The sequence below is a fragment of the Notamacropus eugenii genome, chromosome 4 (assembly GCF_028372415.1).
Source record: "Notamacropus eugenii isolate mMacEug1 chromosome 4, mMacEug1.pri_v2, whole genome shotgun sequence".
Classification (NCBI taxonomy): domain Eukaryota; kingdom Metazoa; phylum Chordata; class Mammalia; order Diprotodontia; family Macropodidae; genus Notamacropus; species Notamacropus eugenii.
In genome coordinates this window covers 64,180,012-64,198,481 of record NC_092875.1, presented here as the reverse complement: position 1 = coordinate 64,198,481, position 18,470 = coordinate 64,180,012, and the positions used below count along the sequence as shown (strand labels likewise).

The 18,470-nt window shown below is 40.0% G+C and overlaps 1 protein-coding gene across 6 annotated transcripts in view; it reads left to right on the top strand.

Annotated features, from left to right (window-relative positions):
* Window positions 1-18,470, top strand: part of DOT1L (DOT1 like histone lysine methyltransferase) — a 121,292-nt gene that overhangs the window by 31,474 nt on the left and 71,348 nt on the right. For all 6 annotated transcript variants that reach the window (XM_072601475.1, XM_072601470.1, XM_072601469.1 and 3 more), the window contains exons 3-6: window positions 1,750-1,824; window positions 8,915-8,978; window positions 11,728-11,956; window positions 16,906-17,000. In XM_072601475.1, the coding sequence (XP_072457576.1) occupies window positions 1,750-1,824; window positions 8,915-8,978; window positions 11,728-11,956; window positions 16,906-17,000 (463 nt within the window). The remainder of the gene's footprint in view (window positions 1-1,749; window positions 1,825-8,914; window positions 8,979-11,727; window positions 11,957-16,905; window positions 17,001-18,470) is intronic.

Sequence of the window (18,470 nt, the reverse complement as noted above, 5' to 3'; positions counted from 1 at the left end):
CTGATTTTTTCTTTAGGCACATATATTTACTATTTCTTATCTCAAATAAGCACTTCTTTCCAACTAACACCCACACTGTCCTAGAAAAATATATTATCTGGTAACAGTTACTTTCTGTTGACAGAATGGAGGACGGTGTCTAACTTTTCAGGATAAGATACTAAAATTGAGTGCTGTAACTAACTAGAGCTGTGTTACTGCTCCATGGTGTCTTAGAATTTACATTTTTGTAGTCATATCTCACTTCGTTTTGCTCAATCTGTCACTTCGTAAGTCTCCCTATTTTTTGGAATTCTTTATATATATTTGCTATTCTCATTGTTTTTATAATTTATCTGTCAGTTTTGTAATCGTTGGACACATTGTTTCCTGTCTTTTATCACAAATAATGCTCCTGGGAACATAATTATACATGCCTGTTCTGGCTTTCAGTAACCTCCTTAGGATATAGACACAGTCCTTGAATCTCGTGCTAACCTTTCCTAAGAGCAAATATTGATTTGGCAACTTCCAGACACCTTCTGATGGATTCTTTGAGTGTGTTCAGTTTATCATGAATTATTCGTAACTCATATTTGCACTAATAATTGATGTCAGTAGACATGGTGCCTAAGATAGTGTTGAACACATTGGATTTTCTCTATGGTTTTTCCTGACTCGGAGGTTAAAAGATTACAAATGCTTCTTAGTAGATATTGCTCAGTTCAGCCCTTGCCTCAAAGAAACAATACCTTTCATTTTTTGCAGATAGAAAAGAAATGGAGCAAATCTCTTACAGTGAATTAATTTCTACCATGTACTCCTTACTCTTATCCTTCCAGGTGTAGCTCTGGGAGTCTTCTCCATTTCACTAATTACAGCTTTCTTAAGCCCCCTCCATTTTTTATCCTGCAGTTCCTTTTGCTTGCCCTTGTCCCAGTCAGGGATTAGAGTAGGAGATTGGTATGTATCTTAGATAATAATTTTCAAGTCCTACTAATTATTTTTAGCCCTTTGGAAAAGTTTTTTCCCCTCACTGTCTTCCTGTCTACCCCAGTGCCTGGACACATAGTAACCCCTTAAAGGTTGCATTGACAGACTTGTTACTTCTATTTAAGTGCCTTTATGATCTCCTGGGAAATCAGTATATTCTACGCAGTATTCTCTGCTTCCAAATTATGACCCGTTCAGGTTCTTATTTATTTTATGGAATGCTTGTCCTCATCTTTCCATTGACTGGCCTTGAGCTCTGCTGGTTCCCAATAACCAGCCTGGCTAAGTAGAGTCTCATTATCAGAAATTTAGCTTTTAGGTAGCCAAGCTACAAATAGTGTTATATTAAAGTAACATGAACACAATTATTTGGTCCATGCCAGTGATTCTGTAGCTATATATTTTAAATAGCTGTCATCCTCATGTTTTTTCTTTGTCTTAAAATTTTATTATATTTTTAACATTAAAAAATTTTGCATTCCAAATTCTCCACCTCTCCCTCAGGCTCATGTTTTCTTAATAATAGATTTTTATTACTGTCTTGCTTTACATTACCTAGATTTCTCTCTGTCTCCCTCTTCCACTTCCAGAGAGAACCCTCTGTCAGATAGTTTGTTTTTCAAAAATAGAAAGAAGTGGGAAACAAAGCCAGGCAAGCTTGAGCTGCGTTGTTAGGCATTTGGCTTGCTGTTCTTTCCTGAAATAATCACAGCTTCCCTCCACAAGGCATGATGTGTGGTGTGTACTCTGCTCACTCTGGCTTCTTTTATGCTTCAGATGGGTCTGCGAAGAAATACCGGATCTCAAGCTTGCCATGGAAAATTATGTTTTAATTGACTATGATACCAAAAGGTAAGCTGCACGTTCTGTTTTTCACTATGCACTGAGAACAGGCTGAGTGTTTTGTGACACTGCAGCCTGTGATGAGTTATCTGTGGATGCTTCCGGGGTAGGGACAGTTCTCCTTACTTTTTAAAATGGATTTTGGGTTTCCAACATTCTTTGGGTAGGAGATGGGTAAAAGAAAGATTGGCAGAGATTAAGGACATACTGGAAATGACCTAGTGAGTGAGCTGTTATATGTTGGAATTACTCATCCAGCAGCAATGATCAGCATCTCCACATGGGTGGTGGCCAGAGGTGGGGTTTGATCTGGCTTTGAGTCTTGTTTTTCTGTAGAAATTAAGAGCTCTTACTTGAAAGCATCAGACCAGAAGCCCCTTCTTAGGAGTAAATTCCACCTGCATTGGGTAAGCAGCTAGTTTTGTTGTGCTGCTGCTGTTGCCACCAGGTGCAAGAACTGGGAGACCACTGACTTTTCATATATCTAAGTACTTAATGATTTCCAGAGGACTCTGCTCACCACCAGCCTTGGAGGAGGCATCTATATAGTGCCCATGAGCTTATCAAGTACCTTACATTCATTACCCCCTGAGCCTCAAATACAACAACCCTGTGGGGAGGGGCCTCCAGATTTTATTATACACATGTTACAAATGAGGAAACAGGGGCTCAGATCTTAAGAAGGGAAGTCCCCATGATCCTGTGGTCAGTAAGTGTCATTGTCAGGGTTTCCTGACTCCTTTTTCCACGTGCTGTCTTCCTTGCTGCTAGTTAAAATTAATTAGAACTGGAAGGAACCTTTGAGAGTTCAGCCTTCTCTGATGGGTGAAAGGTTAGGAAGCTAACTCTCATAGAAGGAGTCACACACAGACAATGTAAGGATCAAAGTCAGGAAGACCTGAGCTTCAGTTTGGCCTCAGGCACTTATTAGCTGTGTGACCCTGGACAAGTCACTTAACCTGTTTGCCTTAATCCACTGGAGAATGAAATGGCAAGTCATTCCAGTATCTTTGCCAAGAAAACCCCTTGGGCAGTATTGGGAGGCTTATGGGGTCATGAATAGTTGGACACAACTGAATGCACCAAGAAGCATAAGAGCCATGTTTTCTTTGAATCTAGGTCCTAAGGCCTGAAGTCCATCAGAGCAAGCAGTAGTGGCCTCAGGTCATCTTTGAATGTACCTGCTATGAGTAAGGCCTCTGGAGTTTGGTGACAGCTCTTAAGTGTGTAGAGCCAGGAGTCTTCTTTGCACTGGGTTGCACTGACTCCACATTGTTATTTGTGAGAACAAACCCCCAAACCTGTAAGTTTTAAAAAGATTTATTTGGTCCAGAAAGGAGGTATGATTTGTTTCTTGTAGACTCTGGAATGTCTGCATTATCATAGGATTTAAGTAAAGGTAGCTGCGTAGGAACCATACCCAGTTAAGCGGTTCTGCCTACAGGCCAGTTTGTAAAGCAAGATAGATGGAGGTGGATATGAGTAAATGTGAATATTTAATAAACTTTAGGTGAAGCCAAAATACATAGGGAACAGAAAATACAAGTTTGGACGGGCCCGAAAGAAGACCTGGTTGAGGAAACTCAAAACAAGAACGCTGTGGGCGAATCCAGGACCTGGGGGAATCCAAAATTCATCTTAGCCGTCTCTTGATATTTCTAGAGACTTACTGAGGTCAAGGAGACATTCTTGATTCATACAATCTATAATTAGATTTAAACAGTATAAACAGATTTAAAACAGTTTTCTGAACAATATCATATACGATAAATGATTGTGTACAACAGTCATGTCTATTCCTTGAACTAGCAGAAAGGTACTTTATTTGTGAAGATATACTTGGCAAACAACTTGAGTCTGCCACTACCTCCAGGAAATTTTGTGCTAAGGGAGTTTCAAAGTTTATAGAAGAAATGGCCTTATTGAGTTCAGAGACAAACACTTTACTGTAACACACAATATTATATTGATCACTAAATATTTATTAAGAGTGCTTGCTATGTGGTAGGCATGCAGGAGGAGGAGAGAAGAGAACTCTGGTGTTTGGAAGTAACTTCATCAGCTGAGCAGGTGGGGGTGGGTATCGGGGAGGTGTGAAGAGGAGCTTCTGTGGTGAGTAGTGGGACAGTGGATTGTTTAGAGAAGCTTAAAGAGGACAACCATGTTAAAGTGAGGGCCTCGGTTTTTGTGAGACTGTTTTTTCCTCCTTTAGTCTCCTTTAGCGTCAGATAAACAGAATTGGAGGGGCATGGTGGGAGTAGTCCATAGTTGGGGGTTTGCTTAAGGTGTGCATATTGAGAATTGGGACAAAATGCTGTGTCAAGTGTGAAGCTCTTGATTCTTATCCATTTATTACGGCTGCTGTAGAAAAGGACAGAGTGAAGGATTGGATGTCTCCTGTAATATTATAGTGGAGGGAAAATTTTAAGAGAGAATGGAAATAGGAGGGAACTGTCTCTGGAATGTCTTTCTGGAACTTTTTGTTTCTTGTTGTGAAGTAGAGCAACAGATATTTGTTTCACTTGCTTCTGTGGTAGCTCTTAGCATGTGTGAAATTGATATGGGGGTTAGCTAAACGAAACCAGGAGTGCTCCATTGGCAAAGTGAGGTGCTCTCATGACACCCCAGATCACCCTGGAAGAGGCCAGTCTGATTCCACATCCGGGTTTCATCTGACTGTACTTTGCGCTCCCTTTTATCTTCCTATTTATGGCTACATCAAACCACTTGATAAGTTTGCAGGGCTCTTCATTTTATTGTCATATCAGTTTCTCTTCAGACACGGGAACCTTTTCTTCTACACTTCCTTTCTCCTTCCCCTTCATATTAAAATGACTAATTTGGAATTCTATATATTTCCCCATGACAAATCAGTTTTGGAAATTGTCTCTTTTGTCTTTACCTCAAGCCTGGGTAACCTTAAAGAAAATGACTTGATTTCTGCCTTGAAGAATTTAAACATTTCGGAAATTCAGATTTTTGCCTTTCTAGATCTCTCTTGACCTACCTAGTGTTTAGAAATCCTGGTACTGAACTAGGTGGTTTACATCTTCAACAAGTACTGACTAGACCAGCTGACTTTGGATTGAATTCTAGATTTTTATTGTTTATTTGGCACTTTCAAGAAATTTTTTTTGGAAGCTTACAAAAACCCACAAAAGAAGGTGCTTTTTTTGTTGTCATTTAGAAGTAAAAGCAAAGCAGAGGTGGGAGCTGGGGAGGCATGAGGGGGGCCTTCTCATGGCTCTTCTTTAAGGCCATGAGTTCACTCATGTTTTGTGATAACTTTTTCCATTTTCTTTGTTTTAGTTTTCTTGGCTTGGCTGGCTTTAATTTATTCCTTGCTTCTCTCGTCATAATCATAGTTTCTCTTGCAGCCATTTAGTCTGTAAGCATTTATTTGTTGTTATTGTTGTCACAGCCAAATCTTCTTCCTTACATCATTTGGAGTTTTCTTGACAGAGACTGGCCTGGTGTTTGCCATTTCCTTCTCCAGTTCATTTTATAGATGTGGAAACTGAGGCAAACAGGGTTAAATGACTTTCCCAGGGTTACATATCTATTAAGTATCTTAGGCTGGATTTGAATTCAGGTATTCCTGAATTCCACTGCACCACCTATCCACCCATGCATTTGATCTTGGAGGTGGTAGGAAGTCACTAGAACATGGTCAGAACTGCGCTTTAGGAAAATCACTTTGGCAGCTGAAGGCAGCAACTCTAAGCAATAAGAACCTGCCCTAGAGGAGCAGCAGTGGCAGAGAAAAGGGATGTGGTGAAGATGAAGCAATAGCCAGGATGAATCCTAGGTTGTGAGCCTGAGACCCTGGCAGGGAGGGTAGAGGGAAATTTGGAATAAAAGAGAGTTTAGGGGGAAAGATAATGAGTTCCATTTTGGACCTGTTGAGTTTGAGATGTCAACTGGACTTCTAGCTTAAGATGTCTAAAAGGCAGTTGGAGATGCAAGACAGGAGGTCAACAGAGAGGAATTATTTCCAAATGTATGAGTGTTTACTTGGTTTTCACTTCCTTGATATTGCAAAAATAAAATGCTGCTAGATACATTCTGGTATGTGTGGAGTGCTTCCTAGTATTTACCTAACCATGGAATCTGTGAATAAAAGGCCTTGAGCATTTTAGCTATTATTTGCATAATTTCAAATTGTTTACTATACCTGTGTCTATTTGATAAGAACCTTTGGAAAAATTGGGAAGCAGTCTGACAGAAATTAGGCTTAGGCCAACATCTTATACCATATTGTACGATAAATTCAAAAAATAACTGTGACCTGAATATTTGAGATCAAATTTTTTTAAATTAGAAGCAGATCATTTACCTTTTAAAGCTAGTGATGGATTAATTCTTAACTAAACGAGGTAGGTGTAGAAGCTACTCCTAATGATGTAAATAAAATAATAATTGTTGTTGTTCTGCCATGGCTGATTCTTTGTGACCCTATTTGGGGTTTGAGTTGTTAACCATTTCATTTGACAGATGAGGAAACTGAGGCAAACAGGGTTAAGTGACTTGACTGGGTCACACAGATAGTATCTGAGGGTGTATTTGCACTTAGGCCCAACGTTCTATCTACCGCACTATCTAGCTATCCCAAATAATAATTACCAGCCCTTAAAATGCTTTGCCAACTTTAGAGGGAACTCAGCAATAACAACCACCTGCGTAAATCTGCTATTTGAAGCCATAGAACATGTCAAGTGGAAAGGGAAAAGCCACTAAGATTTAGTCTTAGGAAGAAACCCCACAGAAAGAGTAATAATCATAATGCCAACAGCAGCTAGCATGTATGTACCTTATCTCATTGGATCCTCACTCTGGGAGGGAGGTCCTGTTATTATCACCTTTTATAGATGGAGAGGATGGAGGCTGATGGGCACGGCCAGCTTTGCGCTCTCCACTCTCTCCACTCCTCAGCTGCCTTTATTAAAAAGATACTTTTGATGACATGAAATCGAAAAGCATCTACACCCATGACAAGAGGGGAAGCAGTCGAATTATTTTTTAAAAAAATCTTCCTATCAGATTTCTTAGCTAAGGTTTGGTATCCAAAGTAGACAGCTAACAGATACACATAAGATCCAAAGCCATTCTCCAGTGCAGAAGTGCTCAAAGGATAGAAACATTGGCCAAGTTGTAGACTCTTAATCATGTGGAGTAATGGTCTAGGTCATTGATAATCAGTTACTCTTGAAGCAGCTTGCCTCCTGCCATGTGAGAGAGGCTGTTGGGGAGGGGGAAGGAGGTGGCAGACAGTGATCTGTGTGGAACTAGGCTGGAGGCAAATTTGCTTATATGTTGGATTTTGCTTTTTAGATGGGCCTGGGACCTGTGCTTTCTTGTGTGGGCAAATCCCTCTCTTGAACTTAGCTTGTATTTTTTAGGCCTCTTCTGTACCTTGTAGTTGGAGCGTTGCCTGGGCCCCTGAGATGTGAAGTGACTTGTCCATGGTCCTACAACTAATTTGCTGAGGCAAATCCATTCTCTTCCTTCTCTTTCCCCTTCTCCCCCCAGTTCTGCATTCCAGTTATCCACTCTCCCAATCCTTCCAGGACAACCATTCATTAATTCATTCAACAAACTTTACCTTGAACTGTATAGAACACAGTATGATGAGGAGCCAGGAAAGGTTGGAGGTTAGAAGAGGAAGTGGGATATGTACTCATAGAGCTCAGTCTAATAGTAGGGACATAAGGTAGTAGGATTAACTTGCATCATATGTGCATTAGAAGTGCAGAACCTAGGAGGTTTTTGTTTCTATGAGCCCTGGGGAAGATAGTTTACTTTTGAGAGGAATGGTGGTCTGAATAGACTTGGGTGCTTGCCCTACTCTATTTTCTTGCCTGTAAAATGGGGACAATGCCCAGTGTGAAGAAACGATTTTATATTTTTGTCTCTCTCTGCACAGTGTAAACTCCTTATAGGTAGGGACATGTAATTTTCTTGGTTTTGTTTTTTTGGGCTGTATCCCCAGCCCAAAGTTTAGTTCTTGACACACAGTAAGCACTTAATAAAGATTCCTTTAATGGAATTTGGAAAAATGAGTTTCTCTCTGGGAGCCCAGATGGAATGGTGATGCCTCCCCATGATTAGAAGGCCTGTATTTGAGCCTGATTCACCTCACGTAGGGATATCTCAATCAATGTCTTAGTGCTGCAACTGGAGCCAAGGTTCTGTTGAGCCAAATAGAGTAACCTGTCCACTTTGGTGAGGGCTTCTTTGTGGCAGCTGTTGTTCATCAGCAGGGTTGGTTCTTTGCCATATTGCATCTTTTACCAATTTACTGGAAACCAAACCTTGCCTGTTAGCTGCCAGGGGAGGAAGAGATTAGATTCTTCATAACCAAAAGACCAAAAGTGACTCTTGTTAGGACCAAAGTTCCTGTCAGAGAACCTGAGCTCACCTTGCCAGAATCATCATGGGTCTGAAGATAAAGAAGTCTGCACAGTGGGGTGATAGGGAGAGGGCTGGAATTCCAGGCCAGTCACCCAGTTATTTATTTAACTAGATATATCCGTGGTGTATTTTCTGGTAGAATCCATTTTCCTTGTGTAGGACCTATTTCCTTTTGCCTTTCTATCTTCAGGGGCTTGACAAGATGGCTTGCCCTGTGGAAGTGTTTGACAGAATGTGGAACTGAATTGAACTTTACCAGCCCCACTCACACAGCCCCTCTGAGTCCTGGTTTTACCTTAGAAGAGATAATGAGAGATCAAATTTAAGATGCTCTGTAATCAGAGAATTGTTGTTGAAGAAACCCAGGATGATGTCATTTTTCTTTTCTTAGGAGTAGTCAAACTTATTAGCCAACAAAATTCGTGTGTTTTTCTTATTGTTTTACTTCATTATGTTATTTCAGTGGATCTATACCATTACTTCCTAGAAGTTGGGGAGAGGGCAAAAGATTTGCCTTTGAAAATGGATGAACTTTTTAAAGCTATTCTTGCTTTTTTGGCCTAAAAGCCTGGATCTTTCTTAGTATCTAGTAACCTTAATTATGAGTCTTTCCTGGGTGGTACTGGCCCTGTTCATGGTTGCTTTTGAATTGTTAAGTGATGATGAAGCTGCACTTTTTTTTTTTCAGCTTTGAAAGCATGCAGAGACTCTGTGACAAGTACAACCGAGCCATTGATAGCATTCATCAACTGGTAAGTATTGATTTTTATTATGTTCTTGGTTTTGTGCTAGTTGGGAGTTTCAGATGCCTTCCTAATATGCTTGTAGCACCAGTTCCTCATTTTTATTCATTCTGGGATAGATGATGGTGATACTGACTGTACTATCTCTTAAACATCTAATCTTGGGGACAATTAAATTGCTCTCCCCTAATTGAAGTAAAATTTATCCACCAGGTCTTTAATCTTTGCATCTGTAATGCCTAAGTTAGCTAATTTGCTTCTGTGAGATTTTTTGTGACAAATTTTATTAAAACATCCAGCTTCCAAACCACTTCTTCATGGGTATAGGTTACCGATCCCTTCAATGCTTAGGGGAAGCCAGTACCTTTAATTTAGGAATCACTAGTGTTATTATTTGGATATATAGCCAGTTGTGGAGGATCTTTAGAATTGACTTCACCTTTAATGTTTTCAAAGGACCTTTCTCACTCTTAGGTAGGTATCATAAGTAGTCCCTATTTTGCATCTGATGAAACTGAGACTCATAGAGGTGAAATCAGTGTGCATGTATTCTCCCACTAATTAATGTAAGAACTGGACTTTGCACACACTCCTAAATCTCTGCCTTCTTGAAAATGCTGAAGAAAGCTAGTTTGTTTACTTGAGTCCTTGTAATTTATGTACTCTATCTGTTTGGGACAGCTTGAATTGGAGCCATCTTTCTGAACTAAGAATTTGCTTATTTGCGTAAGTGATACATAATAAAGTATTTAAGTTCATGGAATAGGAAGAACATTAGACTTAAGAGTCTAGAGATTTTGATTTTGGAAACTGGAATCCCATGAGCAAGTTACTTCATTCTCTGGGCCTCAGTTTCCTCATCTGTAAATAGGAATAAGGCTTTTTAATGCAAATATTGTTGTTGAGAGGAAAGCTTCTCTAGATGAGAATTTTTTTTTTACTACTGTTGTATCTTTCCAGCCTTTTGAAAACTTCAAAACTGTTGTAATTTTGTGCAGATTACTGTAAATAAAAATTTAAGCTTTTGAAACAGACAATGAAAGTGCAGTCATTGCAAAAAGATAGGCCTTTCTAAGAGCTGGAGATACCAAAAAGATTGCAAGCTGTTTGTTGTGTGGAAGGCCAGCAGGTAATTAGAATGGAGTGAGGAGTAAAAATGTAAGAAAACTGGAAGACTAGGAAGGGCTGGGCTGTGGAGGGCTTTGAACTTCGGGATGATGGGGGCTTCTGCAGTGGATTGAGTGAAGAGGTGAAATGAGAAATCCCTGTGACAGCTGGTTGGAGATTGGATTGGAGGAGACAGAAAGAACAGTTAGACAGTGAGAAATAGCAGGGATCTGAAATGGTGGTGTGGCTGTGTGAGAGGAGAGAAGGGGGCATGGAAGAGATACTGTAAAGATGAGAGATGCTGAATTTGTAGGGTCAATTGAACAGTTGGAGCTTGACTGATTTTGGGATGGAGGCACTTATGAACAATAAGTTGTAGGGAAGAGATGGGGTGAAAGATAATTAGTGTAATTTGATGACCCTAGGACATCTGTTTTGAAATATCCAATAGACTTATTTGTGTGATGAGAGAGTAGGGCTTGATATACAGATCTGTGAATCAAATGCCTAGAGGTGATAATTGATTCCCAGGGAGCTGATGAAATTACCAGATGAAGAGGGTCCCAGAATGGAGCCTGGAAAGATGCACAGGAATCTCTTGTCCTTGATTGTGCCAATATTAATTGTCATAAAACACTTGACATTACTGGTGGTACTAGATTAGGTGAATTTTTAAGTCGATGTATGGAGGATCAATTGGGAAAATAGATCTGAAATGGGGAGGGGGCAAATAGGGAGAGAGGTAAAGAATAGAAGTAACTTAAGAAATTGTCAGAAATTGCAGCTATTGATGAATTCATAACCTGATAACCAATCTTTTACATGTTCTTCTTTTAGCTTGTCTCCTTAAATAATAGCTTTGAAAGACTTGCCAAAGCATGCTTTGGTAGCATGCTAGTGAAAAATCCAGGGTTATTGCCATTCCTCATGAATTGAGAAATTGGAAACATGGATAAATTAACTGATGTGATTAGAGTTATTGTGGTACAGTGGAAAAAATAGTGACTTTAAATTTCAACCTTGCTGTGAATTCAGATTCTTACTACCTATGTGGGCAGTAGTTTAGTAGTTCTTTCTCCTTTTTAGGCCCTCATTTTCCTTTTTTGTAAGACTACATAGGAGGAATTAGACTACATAGTCTCTGAGTTCTGTCCTATCATCTTATTTTGTTTGGAATGGAAAATGATATGGCACATTGGACAGTATGCTAGATTAGAAGTCAGAAGTCCTTGTGTGGGTGGTCTCACTGCTTGCCACTGCCCTGGAGGACCTTAGACACATTTCTTAATCCCCCTGGGCCTCAGTTTGTTGTCTTTAAAATAAGTGTGGGTTGAACTTCAGGGCCTCTAAGGTCCCTTCCTTGGCTATTGGGGTATGCATAGATAGATTTTTGTGGCCCACAAGCCATTGAGTGAATGGGGCTTTGTGAAAGATTTACAATCCTTTCTGACTGGCTCTGCTGTAGTGTTTTTAGGTGCTTGGACTGGTTTTCAGTTGAGAGAACAGCTTCCCCAAATCCCATTCTAGGGATATTAAAATGTCTAATTAATGCCTTTAGGAAATAAGGATTTGAATGTGAATTATTACTTAGACTTGACCCAATTTTTTGTTATTGTTTTTTCTACTATTCCTTCCCTCTAATTCCTTTTAGTGGAAAGGAACCACCCAGCCTATGAAATTGAACACTCGGCCATCCAATGGGCTTCTTCGACATATCTTGCAGCAAGTATATAACCACTCAGTCACAGATCCAGAGAAACTCAACAATTATGAGCCTTTTTCCCCAGAGGTGTATGGAGAAACTTCATTCGACTTAGTTGCCCAAATGATTGATGAGATTAAAATGACAGAGGATGATTTGTTTGTTGATTTGGGCAGTGGTGAGTATGTCAGCAAATGTTTGGTGATTTCATGTTAACCAAGATGTGTTATGGTTAACTAATTATGGCAAGAGGAGAAGCGTCATGGGCTAGTAAAGCATAGCGGGAGCCCTAAGATGCCAGTACGATGAGCAGACTAAGCTGACCATAGCACTGATTTTGCCCCCAATGTTAATGCCATTACCCAACCAGCCACCCCACTGGCCAGAAAAGCCAAGGGCAGGAGCTGACAGGTCAAAAGGAAGTTCTGCTTGAGAAAGCGTTGGTTTTGCCCAGGTTCCTCAGCAAACGTGTCCCGCACATTGTGCCAGGTGTTGGGGATGGATCCAGAGTCTTCTTGGTGTTATTGGATGTTCTGTTACTTCTTCCCTAATCGTCTTAACTCCTAGATTTTTATCTAGGATTTCCTTTCCTTGTTCTGAAACAACAACTTTGACTTGGGACAAGTGCCTGGGACTAGGGTGGGGCATGCATCTCCCCTCCAGTAATGGTCCCTGAACAAAAGGCAGATGGATCTCAACCTAGAGGTTTGCTTTTCCTTGATATGCAAGTTAGGAAAGAGCTAGTGTAGATGGATATAATCTTTACTCTAAATAAAGGCAGTGCTTGGAAATTCATTTTAATGGAATTTATGCAGTAGGAGGGATTAGTTTTATTTTTCCCTGGACCCTTCCTGTTAAGTCTTTTTTCAAATGTCTGGTACCCCATTACACATGTAATCTGGGGTGTGATATAATCCAGTGAAACGCTTAAAATACTAGCCATGAAGATACTTTTATCATTTTACCATTCTCAGAGTAATAATTTTTAAAGTCACAACCTCCCAGCTGTTCGCATTTTTTGGACAGTGAAATGGCTAATGCGTTCCCAGTTCCTTTCCTTTCTTGCGATGTATTTTAAATGCGAATCTCCCGGCTGGGTCACAGACACACATTTCTACCGCGGCAGCACAGGTCACTCACACTCAGTCTGCTGACTTTTTGCTCTAATGTTCTTTTTCTTGGGGGGGGTAAAAATGTAAATTGAAATGTCTGAGTGTTTGAGTGAGAAGCCCTTATTTGGGTAATTGCTGGCACATGCCTTTGTTTGGGGATGTGAACTAATAAATAAGGATGATAATGATGAGGATTATAGGGTTTAGAGTTCCAAAGAACTCCACAAATCTACTTCTCCATCCTGACCCTGCAATTACAAATGAAGACACTGAGGCCCGGAGTTCACTTGCCTAAGCTCAGGTTCTGACTTCACTTGTAGTGTCTGTTTCTTGCTCTTTGCTGCCTCATTATAGTGTTTCATTCTATTGCTTTAAAAAAGTCTTCTTGATACTTATTTCCCAGTGACCTCCTCTCTTCTTGCCTTACAGCTGGACCATGCAGTCCAGCCTCCTTCATTTTACAAATGAGGAAACTGAGGCTGAGAGATTTCACATACATGTACAAGAATGGTTCTTCCATCCATAATGTGGTCATTTCTGGGGTGAAAGGGCATCTCAAACCCATTGAATAATTAAGAGAGCAGTTCTAGGTAGGCAGAATGTAGTTTACATCAGGATAGAAAACTTTGGACGCTCTAAAGGTGTCAGAGAATCATAGATGTCTAAGGGACCCCAGAAATCACCTAGTCTTTTCACTTTAACATCTGTTTCTCAGTTGATCTCTGAGCCTGTTGTGTTTTTGTAGAAGTACCTTCAAGGTCACTATTTAGCATGAATTAGAATTGGGTCTGAAACCCATTCAGATTTAGATTGTGGGGTTTTCAAAGGGATGAATGGATGAGGGGCTTGAGGGGACACGACTGTCATGCATCATATCAAAACATATCAGAAAGCAGAAATATTTGTTAATGGCTTCAATATGCAGGTTTACTGAGGTTTTACAACCCATATGTTATTAGTTCATTTAAAAAAAGTTATTGGGTCAAAGGCAAAAGTTGGCTGCTCCTCACACATCTTCTCTGAATTATATCTCAAGAATATTCTAAAAGAATTCATGCCAAGTTTCTCCTTATGCTCACAAGTCAGATTCTTTTTTGAAATAAGCCTCTGCGTATCACTATAATTATTTTCCCCTTGGACACTATGTGCCAGAGTGTGATGGCAGATTGAACTATTTTAGTATTTTCTCTTAAGATTTGTTTCTTGCAAATGCACTAATGCATTGGAATAACACTAATAAAATGGGAGCGATTCTACTCTCCATAGAGGACACATACAGAAGGAATTGTCTAAAATTATTGTGTGACGCTGTTGCAAAGGCAGAGCCTTTAACCCAGTCTAGTCCCAACTCTGCCACAAACTACCTCTGGGACTTTGGAGAAGACCCCCTAAATCAGGATTTCAGTTCTCCCATCTATCAAGTGAGTCTCAGTGACGTCTAACCTAGCCTCAGCAGCTCTGAATGAGGGCTGCAGCAATGTGCCAGAAGAAGAACGATCAGCAGGTGTGCTGACACTTGTGCCACAAAAGGAAATCTTTCCATAGCGTTTAAGCTTTTGGGGAGGTCCAGTTTTAGGAACTGAAATTTAACAATGTCTTTCAGCCTGTTGATGTCTTTCTTTCCTCTCTTTCCCAGTCCTCCTTCAGTCAGGTCTGTGTGGCAGTTGCTACTATATAGGAGTCTAGACTTTTAAAAAGCATATAGAATTAGATTTGGATTTTCATCACCTGCATTTTTCACTGTGTTCCTTCACTTCAGCTTCCTTCTGTTATGCCATTTCCTTATAATAACTTCAAGAGAGAAAGAAAATACCCAGCCAAGTCAGTACTGGAAAAAGCTTGTTGTAGATCAGAGAAGTTACGTTACAGTGTCTGAAAGCTGTGATCCCCAGTCACCCTGGCCCTTCTCACCTTTGGTTATGCTGTTGTTCTATGTAATCCTTATATAGAATGTTATTTTGGCTCTGCTTCCTTAATTGTGCATCAGTTTATGGAAGACTGCTCCTGCTTTTTTGTGCTCATCATTCACTGTTTCTTTACAGCATAGTGATTTTCCATTACTCTTTTGTGCCATAATTTGTTTAGCTGTCTCCCCAATCCATCAGCATTTACTTTAGTTTTTTACCTTTGCTACCACAAAAAGTATAGGGTTATTTTTTTTAAGACTCTAGCTTTTATTTTTTGTTTTTGTATTGCTTAGCCTTTCACCTGACGTCTCCCCCATCCCGAGAATCATCCCTTGTCAAACTTCACCCAGTTAAACACAAAGAGATAGTACATTATTTTATGTACCATTCCTTATTGAATTGCTCCTCTGTCCCCAATCACGTACTTGGTTTCCAGTTCTTTGCTGCCTTGGCAAGTGCTGCTGTTTTAGTGCATCTTGAGCCTTTCTTGTACGCAGTCCCCTTGAGATATATGCCTAGCAATGGGAGTCTCTGGGGATGGACACTTCAGTCATCCTTTGTGGCATATTAACAAATTGCTTCCCAGTTGTTTGGACCAACTCAGTTTCATAGACTATGTGTTAGTTTGCCTGTCTTTGCATGGTTTCTTCAACACTTCTGACCAATCTTTTGTCATCTTTACCAATTCATTTTTCTGGATGTGAGGCGAACACTTAGGGTTAGTTTGATTTATATTCTCCTTACAAGTAATTTGGAGGTTTCTTTCATTGTTTCATGTTAATTGACTTCTTTCTTATGTATTTCTATCATTTGTCCCTCTGTCTTTTAGAGGACTGGGATTTCAATCTGTTAGCAAGTCTTCCCAGCTTTGTTTCCTCTTCAGTTATAATAAGCATAGCATCTCTACCTTTAGCCAAATGATAAGAGACTTTACTCATTCTATTATTGCCATATGGAACTTCCGGAGTCATAATCTCCTTCTTCCAAAGCAGTTTAGCATGTTCTTTGCAATTTATAGTCTTAGGGAGTTGTCTGGGGCTTTCTGAGGTTACATGATTTGTTTAGAGTGAAACACCTGTATGTATTTTTATGTCTTCATGCTGTGCTTCCTGAATTAATTTCAGACCATTTACAGAGATGTTTGAGACAAAGAATTTTTTCCCCTCAGTTGATGACTTCTCTTATTTATCCTATTTGCATTATTTATGTTTGTGCAAAAGCTTTTCAATGTCATGAAATAAAAGTTGCCTATTTTTTTTTGGGTAATTGCCTTTCTTGTTAAATAATCCACAATACAAGCACATGCCTGTATTTTTTTTAGTGGTATGATCTTTCATGATTCAGTCGCATATTTATTTTGATTGTATTGTGGAACATGGCCTAAGCTCTGGGTCCAGGCCTGGTCTCTGCCCGTCCCCAGCTTTGCCCTGCTTGTTTGCACCTTTCTTGAAAGGAAGCTGTTGTCCAGTAGGGAATTGTTTTCACAGGAAATTGATGTTTTCAGGTTTATCTGGCACTGAGGTACTTGGCTGCAGCTGCTTCTGATCCCTTCTTGTCCACTTTATTCCACTGAACAAATGGTTTCAATGATTTCTGTTTAATAATATATCTTGAAGTTTGGAAGTGCTATTCCTGCCTTTTCCATTATTTCTTTTGAAATCTAGATCTATTTTTCCTCCAAATGAAGTTTTTTTGGGTCTAGCTCTTTGAAATATAAATTTAGCATTTGGTGTAGCACAAAATCTGTGATAGCTTCGGTCTCATGGTTGCTTTTATTATACTGTTCCAGCCTACTCCTGAGCACTGAACATTCTTCCAGTTCAGTTATTCTTTATTTAAGAAGTGTTTTGAATTGTACCTATCCCTGTTATGGTGTGTACTTTAGTAGTACACATCAGTGAAAATTGAGCCTTAGGATTCATCACACTCCTTTACCAGTGTCCTAGCCTCTGCTAAATGTCTTTTCAGCTTGATCATAATGTTTATCCCACTGTTCTTCCCTCTCTGATAAGCTAAAGTAATTGTGGAGGATCTCCTGAATTCCCCAAGTGGATTTTTCTCACTTTTACAAGCTTAACTATGTATTATTGATTTTTCTCTCTTCAAAGGAGTGGGGCAGGTGGTTTTGCAAGTGGCCGCAGCCACAAACTGCAAACATCACTATGGTGTGGAGAAAGCAGACATCCCAGCGAAGTATGCTGAGGTGAGGAGCATCCCGTTCTGTAAATCTATGATGGCCTTATCATCTTTGTTTTGTGGCTTATAGAATAATTTGTTCTTCACAAGTGATATCTGCTTGTGATGATCCAGTTAGAGAATTGCCTTGATTCTCATTCTCATTGTTCTCCTGGTGACCAGCATAAGTGGGCAAGGCAAGCTGAGATGGTTGGACTAGCTCCGTTAGTTCTGATTATACGGCAGCTAGATGGCTCAGTGGATAGAGCTCTCAGCTGAGAGTCAGAATACCTGAGTGCAAATCCAGTTCTACAACTGTGTGACTCTGGGCAAGTCACTTAACCTGTGTTTGCCTTAGTCTGCTGGACAAGGAAATGGCAAATCACTCTGGGACCTTTGCCAAGAAAACTCCTTGGATGGTAAGATCTTTGGGATCACAGTCTGTCAGACACAGCTGAACAACAGCAAAGTTCAGATTCTAGGGTATGCCCTTTAAAAACTGCTTTTCTTTCTCCTTTCTGATCTGCTTTTGTCTTGAGGAACTTCACTTGAATTTTTTTAACCTTGTCAATAGTACATTTATCAATTTTAATCATAGGTTTATTGTAGAGTACTTGACTGTACTCTAAGCACTGAGTTGTGACATCCTTGGGGCTATTAAAAAAAAGAAAGATTCAGATTACTTTGGTATAGAGCCTTCCTAAAAGGTTTGTTGAGAAAGCAGATCAAAAATTCTGGGATAAAGGATGGTTTCCAGGTTCAGTCAGTGTTTACAAATAGTTGATTGACAGTGAGACATAGTGGATAGAGAAGAGATCTGGGTTCATAGTTTGCCTGAGTTGCCCTGTAAAGTCTGACATGATCTGCTGGGTGACATTGGACAAGTCCCTGAACCTCTTAGTGCCCTTGCTAACTAACTTTCAGATACAGTAGAGGGAGATTGCTTGCTTCTAGTACCCTATGGTAATAAAACCATGGGTCTGGACCTAAAAACAAAGAAATGGAGTAGCAGTCTATTAACATTCCATTAACAAGTGTTTGTTAAGTGCCAGTCATTGTGGTAGGTGATGGAGATCCAGATATAAAAGTGTTACATTGGTGGTGGCACTTGGACTGAAGCTTGAGGGGAAAGAGCAGGGGTTCCAAGAAGCAGGAGAGAGAGAGTTGTGAGGAGAGTGAACACGGTTAGTGTAAACTCCTGGAGAGAGGAGTCAGGAGTGGTACTTGAGGTACCTGAGAAGGAAGAGCAAGGAAGCATTTTGTTTGGTTCTGTTATAGTGTATGAAGGGAAATGATAAATTTGGAAAGATAGGCTTGAGCCAGCTGTAAGTGCCAGCTGATTGGATGGGATTGAATGGCATGAACAAGAGTGAGAGTCAAGGATGATTTCTAGGTTATGAACCCAAGAGAAGAGTCATGATAGAACAGTTTCTTGAATAAATCAGGGAAGAGAAAGTATCTGGAAGGAAGAAGGGGTTTTCTGCAAGTGTCACACTTC